We start from the raw sequence: 23,888 nt of genomic DNA, 5'->3' as shown, positions 1-23,888 counted from the left end.
CTTCAGCAGTTCGAAAATTATCATAATGCTATCTTAGTTTGAAGCGAATACAATTTTTTTCTATTCGTTCTTAGAAAAAGTTTGGATCAAGACAAATTTGAAAGAATCCATTTAGAAGCTCAAAGATTTGTTAATACTAAGGTTGAATTATATCCTTAGTGGGAGAAAAGTGAATATCGAATACGACAAGTCAAAAATAAGTTGAACATCGAGCGCTGATTCAAGAGAATTGTGGTACCGACGTTCTCGTAATGTCAAAATTTTTGGCCGCCAGAGGTCCTTGCAGAAGGCTGCCGTAATCGGTTGACGGTTACTACAGTCGTTCACTGACGAGCGTCGTGATCGGACAAGTTTTCGGCTCGTGACGCTGCGAAGGAAGATGGCAGATTCAGCCATGACCGTTCGGTACGCCGTGGTTGTGACAATCGGTGTATTTTTGTTAAAATCATGCAGTGGAGAAGAGACGGACATAAAGTTAGACAAAAAGGCTCAATTGTTGCACAGGTTGGACAGCTTGAACTTGTTATTGTACACGTTTCTACTAATACTGACAGTGTTAACTATATGGACTTTCAAGCATCGCCGACTGCGATTCTTGCACGAGACTGGCCTTGCTGTCATCTACGGTGAGTCGTCTGCTATTTTGCTACGATTCTCGATTGTTGTTGCTATCTGTTCAACGCCAACCATGCTTATCGATCTCCTTCTATTCGCCCTCGCTCTACCCTAGATACAACCGGACTCACCCCTTTCATCTGCCTTCTTTTTTCCGTCTCATCTATTATTAAACAATCATCACGTAAGATTGTTTAGTTCTTTCACTGGTCCGCACGTATTTCACTCGCATTCGTGCAACGCGTGATAAACACGGCAACCTGTCACTGCCCCCCCCCCCTCACCCTCCCCCTCCTCCTCCTTCTCCTCCTCCTCTTCCTCCTCCTCCTCCTAATTCGTCTGTCATTTTCAATTTTCCCTCACGTCTCTGACGGTTAAATCAATTTACTGCTTACCAATAAGTCGATCTGTATAATTCTAAATGTCACGCTCTTGTAACTTAGTCACGAATCATGCATGTTCAGTCCTACTATCAATCACACCTATTCATTGTTATCAATTTCTATCCATTAGGTTTTTTATGACCCTGGTTTTACGATCTATTATTTGTATACTTTTCTTAATTACGTTCCTAAATTGTTGTTGATGGACATGGGAAAAAAAAAGAAAAACAACCTGTGAAGCAGTACTTAACGAACAAACTTATATACCACTTTCAACAATCGAGACACAGCATGTTGAACGACTTCACCTGGCAGCAGAAAATATAGTGCTCCAAAAGAGGCTTAATTAACTTTGAAAGTCGAATTTCGTTCCATTTTTTTTTCTTTATTTACCTCGCCTTAAGATGTGAGAACTCCACAGCTTTGTTATGTACAACACTATCCATGTATTAGTACTCAATATGGTAATTTTTCAATTTTCTTGTGACAAGGAGAGTATAAATTCAATCTTGTCTCAGACATTTAAAAAAAATACATTTCATAGACTGAAGAAAAATATCAGTAACACTAACAAAGACTCAGATTTCTTGGCATTCATTTTAGTTTATCGATTATCAGCAATTGATAGTAGTTATACACAGGTGAACAACTGCTTATTGTTAAGATAATGACGGTGTTGTAACAAGATTCCAATTGCCAAGACTGCTTACTCATCAGAAAGAAAGGCATCGGCTCTATCAATATAAAAAATTTTATACAAGATTTTTTTTTACGAAGGTATTTGAGTTTCATTGATGAAGTTAAAATTGTCAAGAGAAGAAGAAACCATCATTTCATGTGATAAAAACCTCTGTCCTGGATACTTTAAGACTATGACAATTGAAGAACTAAAATCATATAAGTTGTCAAAATGAAATCTTCCTTGATTTATTATAAAAAAAGTAATTCATTCATTTCCGTACAACTATCATAAATAATAAATCATAACAAGTTTCAAGAACCTTGGATTTTTATTTATATTAGCGGATATTTGATCTGTATACGTAAAAGTGGATAACTAAAGTCGTTTTTTGCAGAAAATATTGTAAATATGCTTATGAGACTCTGTTGGCAATTTTCCAAACATAACTTTATAGTCCCTTAATTAAACGGTGTTTTTCTTGCATTCAACAGGACTGATTGTTGGGGCAATAATCCGATATGGTTTCACAAATAGCAGCACAATAGTTCACATGCCTGTAGTACCGGAACCTGATGGTAGCCATTACAATCAGTCGGTACCACCGGATACATTGTGGTTACGTTTTCCGGAAAGTAAGGGTGATGGAACAACCAAGAATAAAACTTTTGCCTATTCCTTTCGTGGAGAAATTTATAAGCGAGACAACGAAATTGACCTCAAGGTAATCAAGCATATTGGAATAAAATAGAATGAACCAACATAGCTGAACATATACCGAATCTTTCTTAATGAAATTCGTCTGATAAATGTTGCTTTTGTATTTGTCAAGCTTAGTATTTATTATGAACTAAAAGGTTGATGTGGTTATTATTAACTTGTAAGCTGTTTCATAGAATTGAATTTTTCACTTTGGTGTTTATTATATTACAGGCTACATTTGATCCAGAAATCTTCTTCAACATTATTCTACCCCCGATTATATTCCATGCTGGATACAGTTTAAAGAGGGTGAGTTAATGGATTTTCAAAATAGCCATTGTGTGAAAGAAATATTTGAAATTCATTCAAGTTCCAACTGAACGACTTCCTAATCTTATATCTCTGATCAGCAACATTGTCACGCCACACAGATACACAGGTATCGTTTTAACCATCATTATTGTTGTGATTTTTTGTCACTCTACTGTGAAGAATTTTACATTTTTTCAGTACAATTTTAAATATTTATCAAATTGCGTCTAAGGGACTGCTGAATCTTATCTCTATCATGATTTTTATACATTTCCATACTTATAAATTAGACTTTTAATCAGTGATTCATATTGTACAAGATAAAAGTTTGTCAGTTTCTCAGCTATATTCTGATTGAAGATGTTTCCTAATTTTAGAGAAATATGTAATTTAAAAATAAAAAAAATTACAACTGGAGGATAAGAAATTTTTAAATTTACTAATGAAGTAAATAAGTTTTTCCAGTTCGATGAAAAGAACTGCGAATCTTGAACGAAAGCAAGCATCATTTCGTGTTTTAACATATTATAATTCTCAAGTTCTTACATTCGAGAGAATATAATCAGGGGAGTTGAGAAAATTAGAAAAATATTGCATAGTTTTAAAATTGTCTGTAGATGTTACGAGGTCCGAGATTGGTCGGGGAAGAATGTCAATGTTGATGAGGGAAACAGGGAAAAGTCAGGGATAATTCAAAGCAAAAAGTGAGGGGCCTCTTGAACTCTTGTTATGTAATTATCAAACATCTTGACTAATCGATTCACTTCATTATTTAACGCCTTACCATAACATAATTAATTCCTACGAATGAATGGAGTAAACATATTTTTCAAGAATACTATCACCAGTGTTGAACTATGAACACTTTTGCTCATTATCATAATACATTCAGAGAGATAATAACTTTAGAATTTTGCATAAATATTGAAGAATTCTTGTGATTTCTATTGCTCTTTATCAACTATACACTATCGTTTGTTTTTGTTGTTTTTGTTTTTTCTATCATTTCTGTTTCTTACTTTTTATACACTGACAGTAGTATCTTTTATTGAAATATTCGCATATTATTTCCAGAAATACTTCTTTAGAAATCTTGGCGCTATTTTGACCTACGCATTGATAGGAACTACCATATCTTCCTTTGTCATTGGGTGAGTAGTTACACACTTCAATAATCAACAAAGTCGTATCAGAATTTCTTGTATAATTTCTTCGGTCTGATAGCAATAAATAAATGTAGCATTATTTGTACCAGATAAGAATAATTACTATCTTCTTCAGCCCCATTCTTTTTAACCTTGCATTTATTGGCAGCACTTTCAATAGATGATAAGTAAATTATTCTCATTATCAGACAAACTTTTCTTATCAATTTTATTATCTTGCTTCGCCGTATCTATCTGTCTCTCTTTCTGTTTTAACCGATTATTGCTATGTCTGCGAATATGCAATGAGTCAATAAAAATTGAGGCTTTAAGTCGTTCCTTCATATATATTTATCAATTATGAATGCCAAAAATATTAAGGCAATTAGATATTAGATTATCCGACTATGAATCCTAGAAAGTTGAGACACTTTTATCGAACGGATCTGCTCGCGACGTAACATCTGAAGTCGTAGAACTAGAAATTCATATTTCAAACAATTGAAACACGTTGACAAATCTTTTCTGAATCCTGCAATTACGAAATCTGTTTTTAGTCCAAACTTCTTGATTCGATTTTTCCCACCTCCAGTGTCCCAGTTTTGAAGTGAGGATGATATTTCTTCAATTTTTCTCCAATTTGCAACTTGAATTGAATAGCCTGCAATGAATCTGATTTCTCAATCAAATGTTGTTAGCTTTAGAAGAAATGTTTACTTTAGAAGATGCCAAAATATAATATTTACTCCCGATTATAAAATGGTCGGAAAATGAGTAAAATACTAAATATTGCTTTTTGTAATCCTTTTCTACGAACAAGCAGAAAAGAACGATAAATGATTAAATATAATCAAATTTTTAATTTCAGCGCACTCATGTACACCTTCATACAGCTGATACCTCATTTAGCTTCATCGTTTACTTTCCTAGACACCTTGTACTTTGGTGCTCTGATCTCGCCAACCGATCCATTGACAATCATTTCCATATTCAACGATCTACACGTTGACGTGAATTTGTACGCTCTTGTCTTTGGAGAGAGTGTGTTGAATGATGCGGTTGCCATTGTGCTTAGTGGGTAAGAAAATTTGTGCACTCAATTTTGCATGATAATCAAAATTATTTGGGATAAGGATTATTGAGAATGAATACGAATCAGACAATGCAAAGTAAAACTTTACTTTAATGCCCGAACACTAGGTCTATCCAAAACTACGCCGAACGGTATCAGTCAGGCTCTGGCGGGTTTGAAACTTGGGCATTTTTCCAAGCCCTTGGAGATTTTATTAGAATATTCAGCCTGTCGCTGTTCATAGGAGCCACAATGGGCTGCGTTACTGCATTGCTGACTAAGTTCACCCGAGTTAGAGATTTCCCATTGCTGGAATCTGCCCTCTTCGTCTTGATGTCCTACAGCACTTTTCTCATCGCCGAAGCCTCTGATCTTACAGGTAAGCTGAGATTGCACGTAGTGGGTACAGGGTATCAACTGCTCTATGAATATCCTTAAATCCTCCAATTATCCTGGAAAACAAAAATTGCTGCTCAAGTCCTGGAAAGGTCCTGGGATGTGATATATTGATTGATCCTGGAAAAGTCGACATAATTTTACTTTTTTGAGGTTTTACTTCTTATATATTATTCTTTTCTGGTTTTCAGGCGTCGTTGCTGTACTATTCTGTGGTATATGCCAAGCTCACTACACCTATAACAACTTGAGCGTCGATTCGCGACAACGGACTAAGCAGCTCTTTGAATTGCTCAATTTTTTAGCAGAAAATTTTATTTTCAGCTACATCGGTGTCTCCATGTTCACTTTCCCGAAACATCATTTCGATCCAGGTTTCATTTTCGCTGGATTCGTATCCTTTGCAATGAAATTTTATACATTTTTTTCAGTGCATATGCATGGACATTTTCCTTCCGAAATTTTCATTTGCCTGTTCATTTTTTTATATGTACAATGTTTTCAGTGTTACAACATTTACGATCATGCCCGAATTCTTAGAAAACTTTTCGAATCAATGATTTCTGGTAAGCTGGAAGAGAAGAAATCTTAAAACACTTGTTAATCCTTGACCGAAAATAATTCTAGTTCTGTGCATTGCTTGGTCGAGCAGTGAACGTTTACCCGTTATCCTTCCTCTTGAATTTGGGACGTAACCCAAAAATACCATCGAACTATCAGCACATGTTGTTTTGTGCCGGTTTAAGAGGAGCGATGAGCTTTGCTCTCGCCATTAGAAATACTGTGTCCGATGCTCGGCAAGCTATGCTAACAACGACGAGTCTGATTGTTATTCTCACAGTCATTCTACAGGGTGGTGCCACCACACAATTTTTAAGCTGGTTCAACATACCGTAAGTCTTATTTTTATCTATTACATCAAGTTTGGAAACCACCATTTGTTTCCTTGTCAGACCAATGATTAATATTTCAGTCTAAAGCTGCCGTTATTATTATATACCGAGATTCTGAAACCACAAACTGATTAGAACACAAATATATGCGACACGTTGGATAAAGTTGAATCTTAACCAAGTAAATTCTTTTTTACAGTGTTGGTGTTGACGAAGAAGTTGAAGTATTATCTTACAATGGAGTACGAAGCGTAAGTAATTCATTTATTTATATAAATTGAAAAATCTGTAACTTACGTACTTTTAATGAGTATAACATCTGCTTTCTTTAGTTTATATCAATCGTTGTTGAATAGAAAGTTCGACAAAACAACCCTCGTTTATTAATTTAAATTGTGCAGCATTAAACATCAATAATTATTATTATAATTATAAAAATACGCTTCAATTGCCTATTTGATATATTTATCGTATGTCTACTGAAAAAGCACTCACCTCATATCATATATTACAATAATTTTTCATACTGTTTTTTCTTCATATATTCATTATGTTTATCCTCCATTGCTTACGCCAAGGTGTACAATTCCATGGACACCACGGGGGTGCGTCAAATATCATTCTTATTATTATCGTTATTATTTAACTGTCATTATTATTGCTATAGTTATTATTACCACTGCTACATAATAATTCAATAACAGTTAAAAGAGGCATGTGTTAATTTTTTAAATCAGCATTAATCAAATCTTTCAGGGAATAGTAAATTGTATAATTTTTGTTCTCGTCGTATAATTCGACTGTAGGCGATAGCTTCTAACTTGTTGAATGCCTTTCTTGTTCTTTGTTGAAATGGTAATACTTGTGAGATCTTTTTCGATAAAAGGGAATCAATCGATTTGTAAGGAAACTTTTATTATTTTTCCTCAAACTACATTCTGATATATTTATTTTTTAAATGATTTCTTCATCGTTTGTTTGATTTGTTTTTATTTTCGTTCGGAAAAAGTTAGCTGCGTGGGATTAGAATGAAACAAAAATAAAAAAACCAAAATAGAAATCGAGAAAAAAATACAGCCCAAAAACGGCATAATTATTTATATGCATCCAAATTAAAACTTCTGGTGTAATAATAATATTTTCTAAGTTGTTTCAAGTCCCTTACAATCTTTTGAATGTTGATGAAGTCATTTTAAAAACTGATAGAATCTTTTTGAAATCACCACTTAAAATCTTTAGATAGATATCGTTCTAAATAAGGGGAATTCGCAATAAAAAGCTTATAATTTAATGAATGTGTACGAAAATGCCTTGAGGGTAAAGTAATTGCAAGAATATTAAACACTGTGAAATAAGAAAACACCAAATGAGCGCACGTAATAGCTTATTAAATCTAACTACCGATTGTAATTGTAAAACCCATTTGAAAAAACTGCTTAATATTCATCTGCGTCTATACGAATGTTGATAGTCTGCTGGCGATGGTGGCTTTGGTGATCCAGAGAGTCGGCGTGAAAGAAGTCCCACGGTATGTTCCCTTTTTTTAAACTTCCAATTTACGCTGCAAAGAAGGTAATTCATTCCTCGTACCTCCTCGTGATCCATTGCAACACCATGTAACAAGCCTCCCTTAATTGCAAGTTAACGCGGACACTGTGCATGGCACTGGAACATTCCGCTTGTAGTAGATATAAATTATACGAATTAAAATGTATATGCATATTACTAACAGATCCACGAATGTTATCAAGTTTTGCGTTCATGTGGTTAATAATTAGCAATGAAATCATTGTTTTTTTTTGAGAAAAAAGAGTTTCGGGTTACTAAAGTAAATTTTCAAAATACGTGGGAATGTAGAGGTTTTATTACTACGCAGAAAATGAAAGTCATTTCGAAAAGAAGTGAAAATTTTTCATCTCAAATTGGAAATTACTAAACTAATAACTGAAAGAATTGACGGATTCGAGATTTCTTAGATTTTGGACTGAAACAATGTGAAAATAATGAAAGGGAATTGATTGCGTTTTGAGACAATTTCTTCTAAGCCCAATTCATCCTTTTCTAGCCTGAACATAGGGTAGTTTTGTTAGAGAAACGGTGAAATCCGTGATTAAAATGTTTTGTTTTTTTAGTTTTTTAATCAGGATTTATCAGTTGCATTTATTTTTCTTAAATAACATCCAACACGTTTGAATTTAGTGCTTAAGAAAAGAAGTTATGGAACAAGCCAAAGTGTGTAAATTGGGAAAAACAAAAAATCTAAACTTATACGGTAACGATTCCCCATTTACGGTTTCACAGTACGATTCTATGCAGGGTGGTTCCCTGTCGATGGGTGGAAGCACATCGAAAACAAATGAAAAGGCTCTGCTTGCAAGAATATGGGGCAATTTTGACACCCATTACATGAAACCGTTACTTACACACTCTCGACCAACCCTACTGGACACTCTACCGGTCTGTTGTGGTCCTTTGGCCAGGATCTTGACCACTACTCAGCAAATGACACAGGTATACTTTGTTCCTCTTTGTCTTACCTTTCGTACAGCTTGTGTAAAGAATTCAGTAAAACATGATTGGAACGCTCGATCATATTTTGAAGTCTGAATTTTATATTTTCTTTCAATTAACTTTTGTTTTGTATGACCCTTGAAGGGATTTGAATTTTGCTCAATTTATACAGGACAATGTGGCTCGGAGGGTGGATTCAGACTCTGACTTGTGCCTGGAGGATCGTGACACTGATAGGCGGAGGACGAGCATTCAGCCGGTGAGTTATCATCAACCTGATCTGAATTATACTAACAACCCGTGCTACAGTCACAATGGCTCGGCTCCATCGAACTCTGAAGAGCCTTATGTGGTACTAAATTTCACGCAAAAGTAGACAAACACCAGGAAAAATAGATTTTTCTATTCATGCTATTGCGAGAAATGAATTGCAGGTATCGTATCATTTCTTTGCGATAAATTGCAAAGTTGAGAATCTGTGCACAAAAAACACGGAAAATAAATTACCGTAAAACGATATCGTGTATGTATATTACTGCATGCACGTCAATTTTGTGTAAACAAATATACATACGGGATATGAATTATGTACAGATATGATATTCGCATTGTCAAACGATATGTTTTGTCTATCAACCCAACATTCACCATGATTACTACTTGGTAATTATCGTATTATCTACTGTTTTAAACCATATCGCTTGGCTTGAATCCTTTTTGATTATGATCTCACCATCCATATTACATCATTCTTATTTATTAATTTATTTATTTATTTCCAACGCTCATTCCGATGTATTATCGGCATATGTAAACTATAGTTATATACACACATAGAAATTTATTACTAATATATATCCGTGTATTTAAATCGTATAGTGTTTCATCTTGAGTATTGAATTTTGTGGAGACAACGGAAAAAACAATATTTTAAAATGAATGAAAGGTTGATGGAGTTTTTTCAAATAAAGAAAATTTCGAATACCTACCTCGAAAGACAGAGGGAGCATATAGAATATCGAGCTTCGAGAATTGGATGAAAACTTACTCTACATTTAGAATAGAGAACGACTAATGACTGAAAAACCGATCAACCAAAATTCGCATAAAATAAACAAGTAACTGAATATGTAACAAAAATTCAAAATTGGCTTGATGTGTTCAAAATAAGCTTTCAACTAATATCGTGCCTGTTATCATAAGCTGGCTTCCAGGCCAATTAACCAGCGAATGATATTAAACTGTTAAGGATGAGGTCTTTTTAAATTTATACCGAAAATGCGCAATTGATTGATTGCAATTAGAAATATTCATTCGTGCGTTAGCAGTTCACTATCAAAATTATCGTAGTTTTCACATTATTTCAAAATATCACACAGTCATGTTCGCTGGCTTCAAGTTACAATATTGCAAAAAGTTCAAAACTTTTGCTTTTGTGAAATGAACGGATTTATTTTTTAAAATTTTTATTATTATTTTTTCATCATATCTGAACAATTCTATCAATTTTTTTTTTCTCAAGGTACAGCTCAAACGTTTTTGGTAATTAAATAGATTACTTACTGGTACAGCTCTCAATTTTTCAGAGGGTTGAAAACCTTACTTCTGTGATGTACCCAAGTCCTTATTTTTTTTACACACTTTGCTAATTATCTATATACATGCAAATTGTTTCTAGAGCTAAAATTTAGGTCGAATGATTAATCGAAAGTATTTAAATATATTATAAATTTGTAGTGTGCTAAAATTACTCGTTTTACCCTCAGGCGGCGGATATTGGTGTGATTTCGTGCTTATTAGAGTAAGGTAGTCATAAAACTAGAGATCGCCTATGATAGCTTCGAAATTTTTTTTACCGCCTAAAAATTACTTGACGGTTTGCAGGTAGCTTTCATTTCGAAATGATTTGATGGATCAAACAGGGTTGTAAGATTTTAAAAAAGTATATTTGATTTATGTCATATAAATATCCCTCGATTGAAGATAACAATTATCGTTATAATTACATGATTTTTTCTTGATGAAAATACGATTAGTAATTCGTTTGTTCGATTCATTTCTTCAATTCGAACCCTAATTTCAACACATATTGTTAAAATTGCATGATCAAAATAATATCGTGTTTGCTCTTAATTCGTGTTGTTTATGATAGGGATATAATTAGATATTCTTGCGTTTCGGAGACAATTTATATTGGCATTTGAGATGTACTTTCTTCGAAATCGATCTTACAATCCTGTAGGTAATTGTGTTTATTAAAAACATGATATACTGCGAATTACACGCCTCGGATAATGCTTGAGCTTGCAAAGGTGTCTGCGATTTCTCTACTTGAGAATGTGACAGATAAAACATCGGTACATAGGTGGGAAAATAAGTTGGTTGCGTGCTTGAGTTAAATGATATGCAGGATGCGTTTTGAAAATTATGTTTAATGAGTAAAGTAACATTCATAAAGTTATATGCATACTGCGAGTGTTTTACAATTTACGTATATGAGATTCATTACTCATATAATACTCATATGTATACAATCATATTTTAAATATATATACATATATATAAAACTGTACATAAAGCTTGGTATATGTATATGCGTATAAATTATTATGCAGAACCTGGGGCACAAATGATAGAATATATAATTTACTTGGGAATCTTTTTTTTTTTTTCTTTTTTTTTTTAATGCAGAAGACCTATAACCGTTGAATTTTGGTTTCTAATCAATTTCTTTTAGTGGGAAGCTAACGGCGACGTGGATCTTCCTATGCTTGGAATGGAAGGATATATTCCATTGCGAACGTTGTAAAATGGGACTGATTGTGAGCTGATCGAATCTTACACGATAACCATAGATGTAGCGTACAAATAACAAAAACGACTCCAAAAACAACAACAAAAACAACAACAACAACAACAACAACAATAACAATAATGAAATTTTGAACTAACATTATATTATTAAACACAAAGTTTTGCACCGTTAAAACTTGAGAATCAAACGCAGAAATTAAAACCTTGTGATAAGCTCCTCCTGTTCCCTCTGCTGCGTCTAAAAACTTTAGAGTTTTCTTACTTTGTATATTCTAATTACACATCACGATGAAAAAGTTCATACACGGTTTCGAAGTAGCTAATTTATCTTTACATCATATACACAATGTTTTATTTTTCTCACTTGTACTATAATTGAAACAATCATTTTCTCTATTCCAATGTCATTACATTATACAGATTCACCGATTGCGTGTTTATTTCAATAACGTATATTTTTCACTTCTCATGTGAAAAGTCTACGTGAATTGATTTTTTAAAAAATTTCAAGTAATTAACAATCGACTTTTCGACTAGTTATAAGTAATACACAATAGTATTGCGTGTATCGTCGCAGCATATAATTTTATTGGGGGATGTAATTAGGATCGAGCATTAAACATAATTTTCGAAACAAAGTGTGAGTAAATGTATAAATGTTTTATTTATATGTTATTTTATGATAAATTTATTCATAACACCAAAGTTAGGTACTATAAATTGCTGTACACATAGCTATAATAGTATAATAGTTACTGCATTCCTATATACTAACAATTACCGAAGTTATTATACTTTTTATATGTATAGTTGACGATGTTTGAAGAGTATTTTGCATAGGAAAACAAATTAACGAAAGAAAGAAAATAGCTGAAATTAGAATTTAAAAATTGCACACTGAAGAATTGTTTGCAAAAAGTATTTACCAAGCATTTTTGCACGCGGCTTGGAGGATCCGACCTCACCTCTGGCCTACAACTTCATGTGAGGTGCTGTCTTTAACCATCCGATGAGAGAACTAAATAATATAAAACAAAAATGAAAAGGTTACCTCGGTTTAGCAGAAGGTTTTATTACTTAACTCCTTAATTAACTTAAATGCGTGTCAATGATTGCATTATACCTATACAAGCGATAATCATTGGTATTCGTAATTTAAAAACAATCATTTTTATACATGTATGTATGTGTATATGTATGTATATATACAAAATCAGAAGCACGATTCATTTATGTATACATACATTCACAAAACAGCATTTGATACGTAGTACAGGGTACAAATGCATTATGTAACGACAGTGTGCCAACTAATTATTTAATTTCACTTTTTCCTCGTTAATTTTTTTTTTTTTTGTTTTATTTTCGCTTATTCCTTCCACACAGCTAGTCAGTTCGTATATACTATACAGAAATTTTATATACGTTTACGTTTGTAAAGGCGATATACCTATAACTATACATATACTAACTGCATATAGGGTGGCGTTGTTTGGATTGGTGTTATCTACTATCATATCACTTTTATTTTCTTTATATGTACAACTGCGCATATTTTATTGTATATGCCTCCTGTTTCTTTTTACTTCTTTTTTTTTTTTTTCTTTTTGTTTTTCGAAAATGCTCTTTGACAACATATGCGATCTTGTACTTAGTTGATATTTTCTCATCTGAAATAATAATAATAATAATAATGATGATAATATTAAATGTAATATTATTAGTGATAATATTTTGTAAAGCAGTTGAAACGTATTCTAGTCTGCATGAACTTTGATATATGTTGTGTGTTTCGATGAGCATTTTTGAAAGAGAATGATGAATAAAAAAAAGAACAGCGAGATATTGACAGAATTTAAAATAAATATATAATTTTTAAAACAGAAACATGATGACAATTATTTTTTTGATGAATGACTGTTGAAATGCTAATGAAAGTTAGCACGATGATGATGTGGCATATTATATTACTTGATTTCACTTAAATCGTCTATAATAATAACAAAAACAACAACAACATGACGATATAATTTTATATCGTATCAAAAAAACTAAATAAATTATAAATCAGATTAAAACAAGTGATTCATTTTTCAATCCTGTGTACATATGCATGTATATACGTGTAATATGTATGTGTACATATGAATTCATCATGCATACTATATCAGTATTTTCATTTTTAATACACATTGTTATATCCGTAAATCACATGCACATTTTATTATTTTGCTAATAATACAATCATACTTTTATCATGCATGGATAGATGTGATGTATGAAATATCGGGGCAAAACAGGGCACCTCGAATAAAAATAACGATGGGTGCAACACGGGTAACAGGGCGAGAAATGTTGTGTTGAGGAAAGTTTTGTCTCAGAAGCAACTAAAGACCTTTTGACAGTGTATAAAATTAGGATTAGGTGACTTACGTTCAGTGAAAAGTGCATAGAATCGAGTGATTCGGGGGTGTGCATGCGTTAAGAATGACTCAGTGTGTAAAATATAGCATTTTACTTGTGTGCGTGCGTCAACGTTGCTTTACCGCACTGTTTGGAAACGAAGCAACTTCGAGCATGCTTCACAAGCTTTCGAAAAACGAACTTACTAAGCAGGTATTGAGAGTAATTAAATTTTTTGGACATTTTTTTTTTTTTTTAATTTTATCGAGTAATTTTTTCCGATTTTCACACTTTTCTTGCTGGTAAAAAGTTAGAAAATTGTAGAAAGTCGTTTTTAAGCCAGATAAAAATTTTAACCCTTAACCATTTCTCCTACACTTTTCCATTTTCAGTCAGGGTATCCATTTTGCCCTGATATCGCCTACATCTAATCTTTAAAACATACACATATTTCAAATATTTTTTAACTTCCTTACTTTGAATTTTTCTTCATTCGCAGACGTGTATTCCAATCAGCCCTGCTAACGGAATGCATTTATGATCCATGGTTTCAGTTCAGCTCTAATTGCAACAGATAAGTTATGTTTTAGTTATAAATATGATTTGTTTGTGTTTTTTTTAGTTTTCGTATTATTATTGTCTTTACTATTTATACGTCGAATGGATTACACCACTAATTCTGACACACTTTTCTCTTATAAAAACTAAAATTTATATCACATCTACGTGCGGGATTCGATACCGTTTAGGAAATTAGTCTACTTTCCGATTTCTATTGTAAAAGGTTTAAAGGATTGTTTTCTGATTTGTTATAGTTGCGAAATTTTGATACTCACTGATACAAGCTATTGGTAATAAAAATTAGTAAGTGAATTACTTGCAATATGGAATGAATCGATAGTGAAAACAAAAAAAACCAAAACAATATTTAAATGCAAATAAAACAAACAGAAGCAACTTAGGCCACTTTATTATCGGTTTACAAATATATGTCAATTTCACAATTAATTTTTGGAAAAACGAAAATAGCCCTGTACGAAAATTGCAAAAGAAAATGGAGAACAAAAATGACTACAAATTCTAATTTTATTTACAATTTTGAGGTATATGCAAAAGTGTGCCAGAATACCAACTCGTGGAATGAAGTCAACGTATACATTGTTCCTTAATTTTTTTCACTCGAAGGTTTTGTGTAGAGTTTTTATTATTACTATGTCGTACGTCGTGCACAAAAAAAAAAACAAAAGAAGAAAAAAAAAACTGTAAAAAAAATAAATAAAAAATAAAAAATGTAGGAATTAAAAGAATAGGGTCGAAAATGAAGAAAAATGTTTGATGCGTTATTGTCATCCGGTTGAAGGTGCGTGCACGCTTGCGTATTGCAGTATTATTTAAATACCAATTATAAAATAGATAATTTACACTGAATAAAAACTGCGTATATATATAATATGTATATGTCTGTAGCTGTAATGCATAGAGCTTGATTCAGTGAATTCAATTGTAATTATAATAATGCACTCTCGGTTTGAATTTGTTAGGGCCTACTATACATTAAATAACATATTGTGTGACACTATTGATGGTTGATGGTTTCAATCGTTTGTGTGGGTCAGCTTGGAACTGTGACGGGAGAAGTTAGTCCGGGGCAACAACCGCTGCACACACGAGTCGCCCTGCCAGGTTTGATTGGCAGACATTTATAAACTATTGCTATTGATAATATTGTTATTAGTATCGATGGTAATCGCGTGGCTTATGAAAAAACAAAAGAAAAAAGAAATTGAAGAAGGAACCACAATTACCGAATCTCGTCTTTCATATACATTATACAATAATGAATTATAGCTATCATGACGCATTATACGCTCATTGTACCAATTGTCGGGTTTCATATTCTGAACCATTTGCGGTTACGTTTGAAGCTTGTATTCACCATAGGGAATTCGAATGATTTTTTTGTAGTATTGTTAATTATTTAGTAAGCTAGTCAAAGAAGTTTTAATCAAGTAATAAGTCACAAAGTTCTTTGGACTCAGTTGCATATGTTTCATGGAATCATTCGATGACATCAATTAATATTGACGTCTGAGATGATACATTTTTCATATTCCTTATTACCGTTGATTGCGAGAAACGTTTTTTTCTTTTCAATGATATTCACGCTTTACAGTAATGTACGTAATATAAATATACTTTCCGTCGCAGAAACTTACATGAAAAAATCATTCTATTTCCCTACCGCTGTATTTGTAATTACCTACATAAATTATACATTGTTCATAATTTCGAACGTACTTTACCGTAAGCCGGATAGTTCAAGGAGTAATTTGTAAATCTTATCGCACTTTTGCCAAATTGTACAGAGGTTTATACAGATTTTTTTTATAGAATATTACGCATCCTCTGTTTGGTGATGTGGAGAATTTTTGGCATGCACGCCTCTGGTTTGAAAAAACAGGCACAAAATGTATTGTTTTGAAAGAAAAAATTTCAAAATAAACTTTTGAGTGCAAAAATACCACGGTAACACGGTGTATAATTTTTCAAGCTGAATTTATTGACCAGATAATTTATAAACCGAAGAATAGATTCATTCACCTTCAGTTTTTGTCTGCAGAAAACTATGTGTGTCAGTCAAAATTCAAGTGAAATTCATAAGTCCGAGGTATAGCTTTGCGAAAATCCGGTGTTCTACGGTTATTAAATCAGTCCTGTACAATCATTGAAATACCTGTAATTGATCGCTGATCAAAATAGAGGTTTGAATTTATGCATAAAAATTATACAAACGAATTAAATATATTTACTTTCATGAAATGTTTTCTATGTATGCTGACTTACAAACGATTATTATATGTATACATACTGTAACGTAGTGGTTTAGGATATTTTATACAAATCTTTAAACAGATTTCATAACGTTTCATTGATTCGAATTATAAAAAAGTTAAAAAAAAAAATGACATTTCATTCTATATATTTCTATTCAATTGATATATTGACCGCGCGCCAAAACTAAAATTCGAGGATCAATATTGTTAGAATTTATTATATAATTATAGGTAAAAAATTTAAGTTTGGGCTGTGATCTCTCTTTACTCCTTGGAAAATGAAAATGAAAAAAAAAATATATATATATAATATACGTATAACTTATATTTCTATGAGAAATTTTGAATATTCATCGAATGTAAACATTTGTCGCTGCAGTCTTGGTGTCAATTTATTTTATTTTTTTTTCTTTTGACTTAGAAAAATCAATAAAAACAATTATATGAGTCGAGCATGGGTCATGTTTGAAACTCTTGTATCAGTACATATTTGTAAGCTGAGAAAGTATAACAGCGTGAACTTATTATACTCGATGCGATCACTTGCATGAATTCCTCAAATGATTTTTTTTCATGTTGATTTAATTTAGTTTATTACATATATGTATCTTGATTTTTCAACAAATTACCGAAAAGACACTGGTCGTATGTAAATCGAAATATCTCGTTTCGATTGTTACGATTGTTTTTCATCCATGTAATGAATTATTGATGTTCAATTCCATCTGTATTACTGTAGGTACTATTACGATAATGTTGTGATACTACACATACATGATAATTTGTATTACGTACATATATATATACATATACCTATATACATACATGTATATATATGTATAGGTATATAATATACACCACTTGATAGTATTTAATAAAGTCTCTGTAAACTATACCTTCTTCATCTTCACCTTGTCGTGCTCTCTTCCCTTTCTCTACAATTACTCTTAACAATTGTGATTTGTGAAAAACAAATTATTATCAAATTCACGTCGGAAACGGTTGAAGATTCTGATTTTTCCTACGTTGGCCATTTCGTTACATATCCGTGATATAATCCCCGCGTTTTGCAAAATACTTTCAATAAGTCTCTAAAAAAAAAGTGTATGATTTTAAGGTATTGCTATTTCATTTCAGGTGTTCTCTTACGTACTGTTTTAGCATTTGTGATTATTTGTTCAAAAACTTTATGATTTTTCATCTGAAAGCAGTAGAAGAAAAGATAAACTGTTCGAGGCAGCATTTCAAGGATGAACTTGGTGTAGTTCACCATCTCAGAATTTCTGGGTTGATCGCTCCACAGTCGGTTGAACCATTGGATTTCTGCAGTCGGTAATTCAAGAAGTTTCCTTCACTTCCAAGAGCATTTGAGCAGCGCTAAAACCCTGATCACATGGTGGGGATTATCTTACAGAGTACTAAAAAACAACACGCTCTGGATAAAGGTATGAACCACACGAAGAGAAATTTCTTATTGTGGTTACTACGTAGTCCTTAATATCTATTTTCATTTTCTAGTGTATCCGAAAAATATAGTTGTGGGTATTAAATGATACTAACGACCAAGGTGGGTGAGTGACGATGGAAGTGGATGAAATACCATAGAACTAAGAGAATGAAGAACCGAAAGAAACTAATCGTAAGCCATGTATTACTCTTGCACTGCAGTGGTCTCTGAAAGGGTAGAAACAGAGTAACTCTGTGAATTGGATTACAAGCTCAGAGACAACCGCAAGTCTATGTTCCATCAGAAAAGACATAAATTTCAGTTAATTCATATCAAAATTGAACTGTACTCGAAGATATTAGTTGTTTGTGCTGCTGGTCGTCATAGTTCAATACTAATTGTCAGTACATAACGATGCACTTTCAATGGCTTCCGAAATATTCGATCATTACAGAATTCACTTATAGCATAAACAGGCGATTCCATTTTTTTCCATCCTCACGGTATCAGGAAGTTGTATTAGGAATTCGTATCGTGCACGAGCCGCCGGGAAAGAAGTAAGCTCTCGGTAGGCGTATATTTTGAATGGAAAGCAAGGAAGTGGTATGGTATATTGGTATGGTTCGTGGCGACGTTAGGTTCTTACTGAAAAAAAAAATTGAACAAAAAAAAAAGAGAAAAAATCGGTAATTGAATTTCTAGTTGAACATGTGACGTAAATACAAAACTCATCGGGTTCCTCTTTATCGTTGAACGAGCATGTAACTTGGGGAGGTTACTGCTCACTCCCGTCGTACTTTACCGTACACATCCGTCGCAATTTAAACTTTCCACAATTCAAGTGGCATGGGAATGCCGTACTGGAACACGTGGAAGCCCTTTCAATTTGTACCTTCGTATATAATATACAATCGTAACTAGAACTCAGTAGGTACATGGTTAATTAACAACTATTCTCACTAAACTTTGACGCATGATTCACTAGACGTGTTGACGCAATACCCGCAAACTCAATCTGACAAACAATATAGGTACTGGTTGCAAAATACTTTCTGAATACACAGGCTGTCGTTAATTCATAATATCAATAGGTTTTAAAGGTTTTTCGATATATTGTTTTATAAATATTTTCACCAGTATTCACGGGCTGACAGGAATTCTTGTTACTAGATATATACAATCGTTCACTCTGGTAATGCCATAGATTTTCACTCTTTGATATTTCCTGCATACTTTCACAATCAGAATTATAGTTCCTGACTTATCAGAGCCTTTGAAACCCGTACGCGAAAAAATTGCATACTATGAATTTATAGGGTCGACGCATCATTTGTGGTATACTGTATTGTTTGAAAATTAGTAGTTACGTAGATAAAATCGCTTCTGTGCCATTTCTTGCCATAAGCTCAGATGACACGTACGTCGTAACGCGTGTGGCCACAACTGGTACTAGGATGTCAAAAACTGGTACGTCTTATACCCTAACGGTTCATTGTAAGGTGCTAGAATTAGAGGTATTAAGAATTATGATTAGAATTATCATAGAATAATGATTTTAAATTAGTGGAAAAACTTTATAACGAGAGCAACTTTGAACCGTACACGTCCTGCTCAGATATCGAGAGGAATGAGCGTGACCGTCACGTCAATGTAACGTCTTCTTGCGAGTGGTTCGATGTCCGCCGCGTTGAAAGGAGGTATTGTATCGACCAAGCGCCCCATACAGCTTTGAATAATGTATCCTTTACACGATTTTAAAAGTATAAAAAACATCGATACACTTCCCATAAGCTGCAAGGATATTTTCCCTACCAAATCACGTTACAGCTTCCATTTCCTTTAAGAATCTCGGCTGGAAGGCGAGACATGGCGTTTCGTCGCTGAAGGTACGGAGGGTCGCGTTTAAGGTGAAAGTAAAGAAGGAATTGGGTGTAGTTGGCTGGTTTTCTCTCCCGTGGAACGGTTGGCTGATTGATGGGTAGCATCGATCAGAGACCCCGCTAGCAAGCTACATTAACTTTATATTAAATACTTCATCATTTCCGTAAGCGTCGTGTGTACAACGTTGCAATACCTCCAGTATACACGTACGAATCACGTAGCTAGTACCCCCGGCTACTTTACTTCAAGCATCAATAACCCTTCACCGTACCGGCAGAGTGGCTTTCATTTTTTAAAACGGATCACTTTTTCATTAAAAACCAATGTGAAAGGGTCGACCAAACTTGACTGAGCCGCGCAAAGTGTCTGCGAAACGAGCTTTCCGACCCTGGAACCGATAATGTGGGATACAGAGGGTGTAGAACGGGTTCGAGTGAAGGAGAACGCGGTGTTTCGTCAATATTTTGGCAAAATGAAAATCTGCTTAAATTCTAAACTATTTGACTGAATTTTCAGGGATACCATAATTCACAGGTATAAATATGGGGAATCAGAAGTAGGAATATGATTGCGCTGAAGTTATGTGGTGTTACTGAACACCGCATCGAAGGGAACTGTGAAACAAACTAGAAAACAGTGAAAAACAAGGTCCAATTTGCGCACCACCGGAAATTAAGCTCCCTGATAGCAAGAGATTGTGTATAATGGATGCCGCGTGCTATGTTTGTACGGTGATCCTGAATCTGAGCACACCTCATCGTCACAGGAAGCGAGTTTCATAACAAAAACTAGCTCTACCGGTGATAAGCGATCTGTGAAGAACGAGGATCCTCTGTCCTGGATAATATACAACAATTAACCAAGTCATTAAAAGGAGACTGAAGGAGTAACAAGAGTAATTACGCACGGCTAAGGCAATGAATGCCTGAAAGCCCTCTGCGTGACAAACACATTGATGAGCCACGTGCTGGCGAAGTAATTCCGACCTATTTGTTTAGGAATATCGATGCCAACCGACTTGCCAATAAAGCGCCATCTTAGTGTGTTACTTTAGTTTTTACTGGGATTAATATTCTAGTTATAAAATTGTTCGTAATATTTATATTATGAAGATCATCATACTTGTTTGATGCTGAATTCGGTATTCGAGTGATTGCGCAAATATCACCTTTCATACGAATAACAAGAACGTGTGAAACGCTTTCGGCGGATTCCGTGAATAGTTAAATTAGTTTGAACTCAAATACTGTTTATTCGCTGGAAAGTAATAGGTATGATCACAATCCCTGCTTAATTTTGACATCAAAAGTCACTGTTCATACTGAATTATAGTATAGTTAACTAAAGAATATATCTGGACTCAACGGCTGACCATCGAAGCGCCTAGCCGCTTGAGTTTGTACTCGCCAGGAAAGATAAAATACGTATTTCTTTTCTGAAATGTGATGACTAAAATCATTATAAATCAAATCATATCATCATACATCATACATTATACATCGTACATAGTATTAGAGGTCGGAACCAGAGTTTGGATGCTCGGATGTTCGGAAAGTGACGTTACCCAAAATTTTCCTTCCTTCGTCATTTCTCTTCTGTTGATCCCACGCTCCTTTTGCTGCGTTTTCTGAGTTCCTTGGGGTCCAATTGGTCGGAAAAGAGTCATACGAATCAATTCTGAGACGAAAAATTTTTTGGTAAAAAAAAAAGGAAGGTTAACCCCTTTGTATTTTTGGCGAAAATTTTCGCGATTTTCAAAAGTGCTGGAATGAATTAATTGTGGCTCTATTCCGACGTAATTTTGCGAGAGAAATCGATTGGGCGCAGTCCCAATACGCTGCGATCAACGCATCGGAAGTTACAGCCAAAAAACGAAAACCTGAATTTTCGACATTTTTCAGCAGGTGCTTTTTTCCTCGTATCTTCTCTCCCGTTGATCCCACGCTCCTTTTGCTGCGTTTTCTGAGTTCCTTGGCGTCCAATTGGTCGGAGAAGAGTCGGACGAATCAATTCTGAGACGAAAAATTTTTTGGTAAAAAAAAAAGGAAGGTTAACCCCTTTGTATTTTTGGCGAAAATTTTCGCGATTTTCAAATGTGCTGGAATAAATTAATTGTGGCACTATTCCGACGTAATTTTGCGAGAGAAATCGATTGGGCGCAGTCCCAATACGCTGCGATCAACGCATCGAAAGTTACAGCCAAAAAACGAAAACCTGAATTTTCGACATTTTTCAGCAGGTGCTTTATTCCTCGTATCTTCTCTCCCGTTGATCCCACGCTCCTTTTGCTGCGTTTTCTGAGTTCCTTGGGGTCCAATTGGTCGGGAAAGAGTCATACGAATCAATTCTGAGACGAAAAATTTTTTGGTAAAAAAAAAAGGAAGGTTAACCCCTTTGTATTTTTGGCGAAAATTTTCGCGATTTTCAAAAGTGCTGGAATAAATTATTTGTGGCACTATTCCGACGTAATTTTGCGAGGGAAATCGATTGGGCGCAGTCCCAATACGCTGCGATCAACGCATCGAAAGTTACAGCCAAAAAACGAAAACCTGAATTTTCGACATTTTTCAGCAGGTGCTTTTTGCCTCGTATCTTCTCTCCCGTTGATCCCACGCTCCTTTTGCTGCGTTTTCTGAGTTCCTTGGCGTCCAATTGGTCGGAAAAGAGTCATACGAATCAATTCTGAGACGAAAAATTTTTTGGTAAAAAAAAAAGGAAGGTTAACCCCTTTGTATTTTTGGCGAAAATTTTCGCGATTTTCAAAAGTGCTGGAATGAATTAATTGTGGCACTATTCCGACGTAATTTTGCGAGAGAAATCGATTGGGCGCAGTCCCAATACGCTGCGATCAACGCATCGAAAGTTACAGCCAAAAAACGAAAACCTGAATTTTCGACATTTTTCAGCAGGTGCTTTATTCCTCGTATCTTCTCTCCCGTTGATCCCACGCTCCTTTTGCTGCGTTTTCTGAGTACCTTGGGGTCCAATTGGTCGGAAAAGAGTCATACGAATTAATTCTGAGACGAAAAATTTTTTGGTAAAAAAAAAAGGAGGGTTAACCCCTTTGTATTTTTGGCGAAAATTTTCGCGATTTTCAAAAGTGCTGGAATAAATTAATTGTGGCACTATTCCGACGTAATTTTGCGAGAGAAATCGATTAGGCGCAGTCCCAATACGCTGCGATCAACGCATCGAAAGTTACAGCCAAAAAACGAAAACCTGAATTTTCGACATTTTTCAGCAGGTGCTTTTTTCCTCGTATCTTCTCTCCCGTTGATCCCACGCTCCTTTAGCTGCGTTTTCTGAGTTCCTTGGGGTCCAATTGGTCGGGAAAGAGTCATACGAATCAATTCTGAGACGAAAAATTTTTAGGTAAAAAAAAAAGGAAGGTTAACCCCTTTGTATTTTTGGCGAAAATTTTCGCGATTTTCAAAAGTGCTGGAATAAATTAATTGTGGCACTATTCCGACGTAATTTTGCGAGAGAAATCGATTGGGCGCAGTCCCAATACGCTGCGATCAACGCAACGAAAGTTACAGCCAAAAAACGAAAACCTGAATTTTCGACATTTTTCAGCAGGTGCTTTTTTCCTCGTATCTTCTCTCCCGTTGATCCCACGCTCCTTTTGCTGCGTTTTCTGAGTTCCTTGGCGTCCAATAGGTCGGGAAAGAGTCATACGAATCAATTCTGAGACGAAAAATTTTTTGGTAAAAAAAAAAGGAAGGTTAACCCCTTTGTATTTTTGGCGAAAATTTTCGCGATTTTCAAAAGTGCTGGAATAAATTATTTGTGGCACTATTC

General features: G+C 34.2%; 1 protein-coding gene across 10 annotated transcripts; it reads left to right on the top strand.

The window, feature by feature from the left end:
* The first annotated feature begins 166 nt into the window (after nucleotides 1-166).
* LOC107225876 (sodium/hydrogen exchanger 7) lies at nucleotides 167-23,760 on the top strand. Of its 10 annotated transcripts, XM_046733164.1 has the most exons (16): nucleotides 190-626; nucleotides 2,172-2,401; nucleotides 2,611-2,688; nucleotides 3,766-3,842; nucleotides 4,705-4,914; nucleotides 5,037-5,287; nucleotides 5,496-5,698; nucleotides 5,932-6,197; nucleotides 6,397-6,448; nucleotides 6,776-6,802; nucleotides 7,669-7,725; nucleotides 8,499-8,708; nucleotides 8,881-8,967; nucleotides 14,425-14,504; nucleotides 20,254-20,261; nucleotides 23,748-23,760. In XM_046733164.1, exons 1-14 carry the CDS (start codon nucleotides 380-382, stop codon nucleotides 14,464-14,466), a joined length of 2,037 nt encoding a protein of 678 aa, XP_046589120.1. In that variant the 5' UTR covers nucleotides 190-379; the 3' UTR covers nucleotides 14,467-14,504; nucleotides 20,254-20,261; nucleotides 23,748-23,760. The 10 variants fall into 10 exon arrangements, 6 of the variants coding, with proteins under 6 accessions (XP_046589121.1, XP_046589118.1, XP_046589116.1 ...); XR_006903119.1 differs by lacking the exons at nucleotides 14,425-14,504; nucleotides 20,254-20,261; nucleotides 23,748-23,760 and adding an exon at nucleotides 15,542-17,652 and having other exon boundaries at nucleotides 167-626; nucleotides 8,853-8,967; XR_006903120.1 differs by lacking the exons at nucleotides 14,425-14,504; nucleotides 20,254-20,261; nucleotides 23,748-23,760 and adding an exon at nucleotides 12,475-13,535 and having other exon boundaries at nucleotides 167-626; nucleotides 8,853-8,967.
* Nucleotides 23,761-23,888: the final 128 nt, after the last annotated feature.

Source organism: Neodiprion lecontei, chromosome 2 (genome assembly GCF_021901455.1).
Source record: "Neodiprion lecontei isolate iyNeoLeco1 chromosome 2, iyNeoLeco1.1, whole genome shotgun sequence".
Classification (NCBI taxonomy): domain Eukaryota; kingdom Metazoa; phylum Arthropoda; class Insecta; order Hymenoptera; family Diprionidae; genus Neodiprion; species Neodiprion lecontei.
The sequence above is the reverse complement of the archived record's forward strand: the minus strand, read 5'-3'. Positions and strand labels throughout refer to the sequence as shown.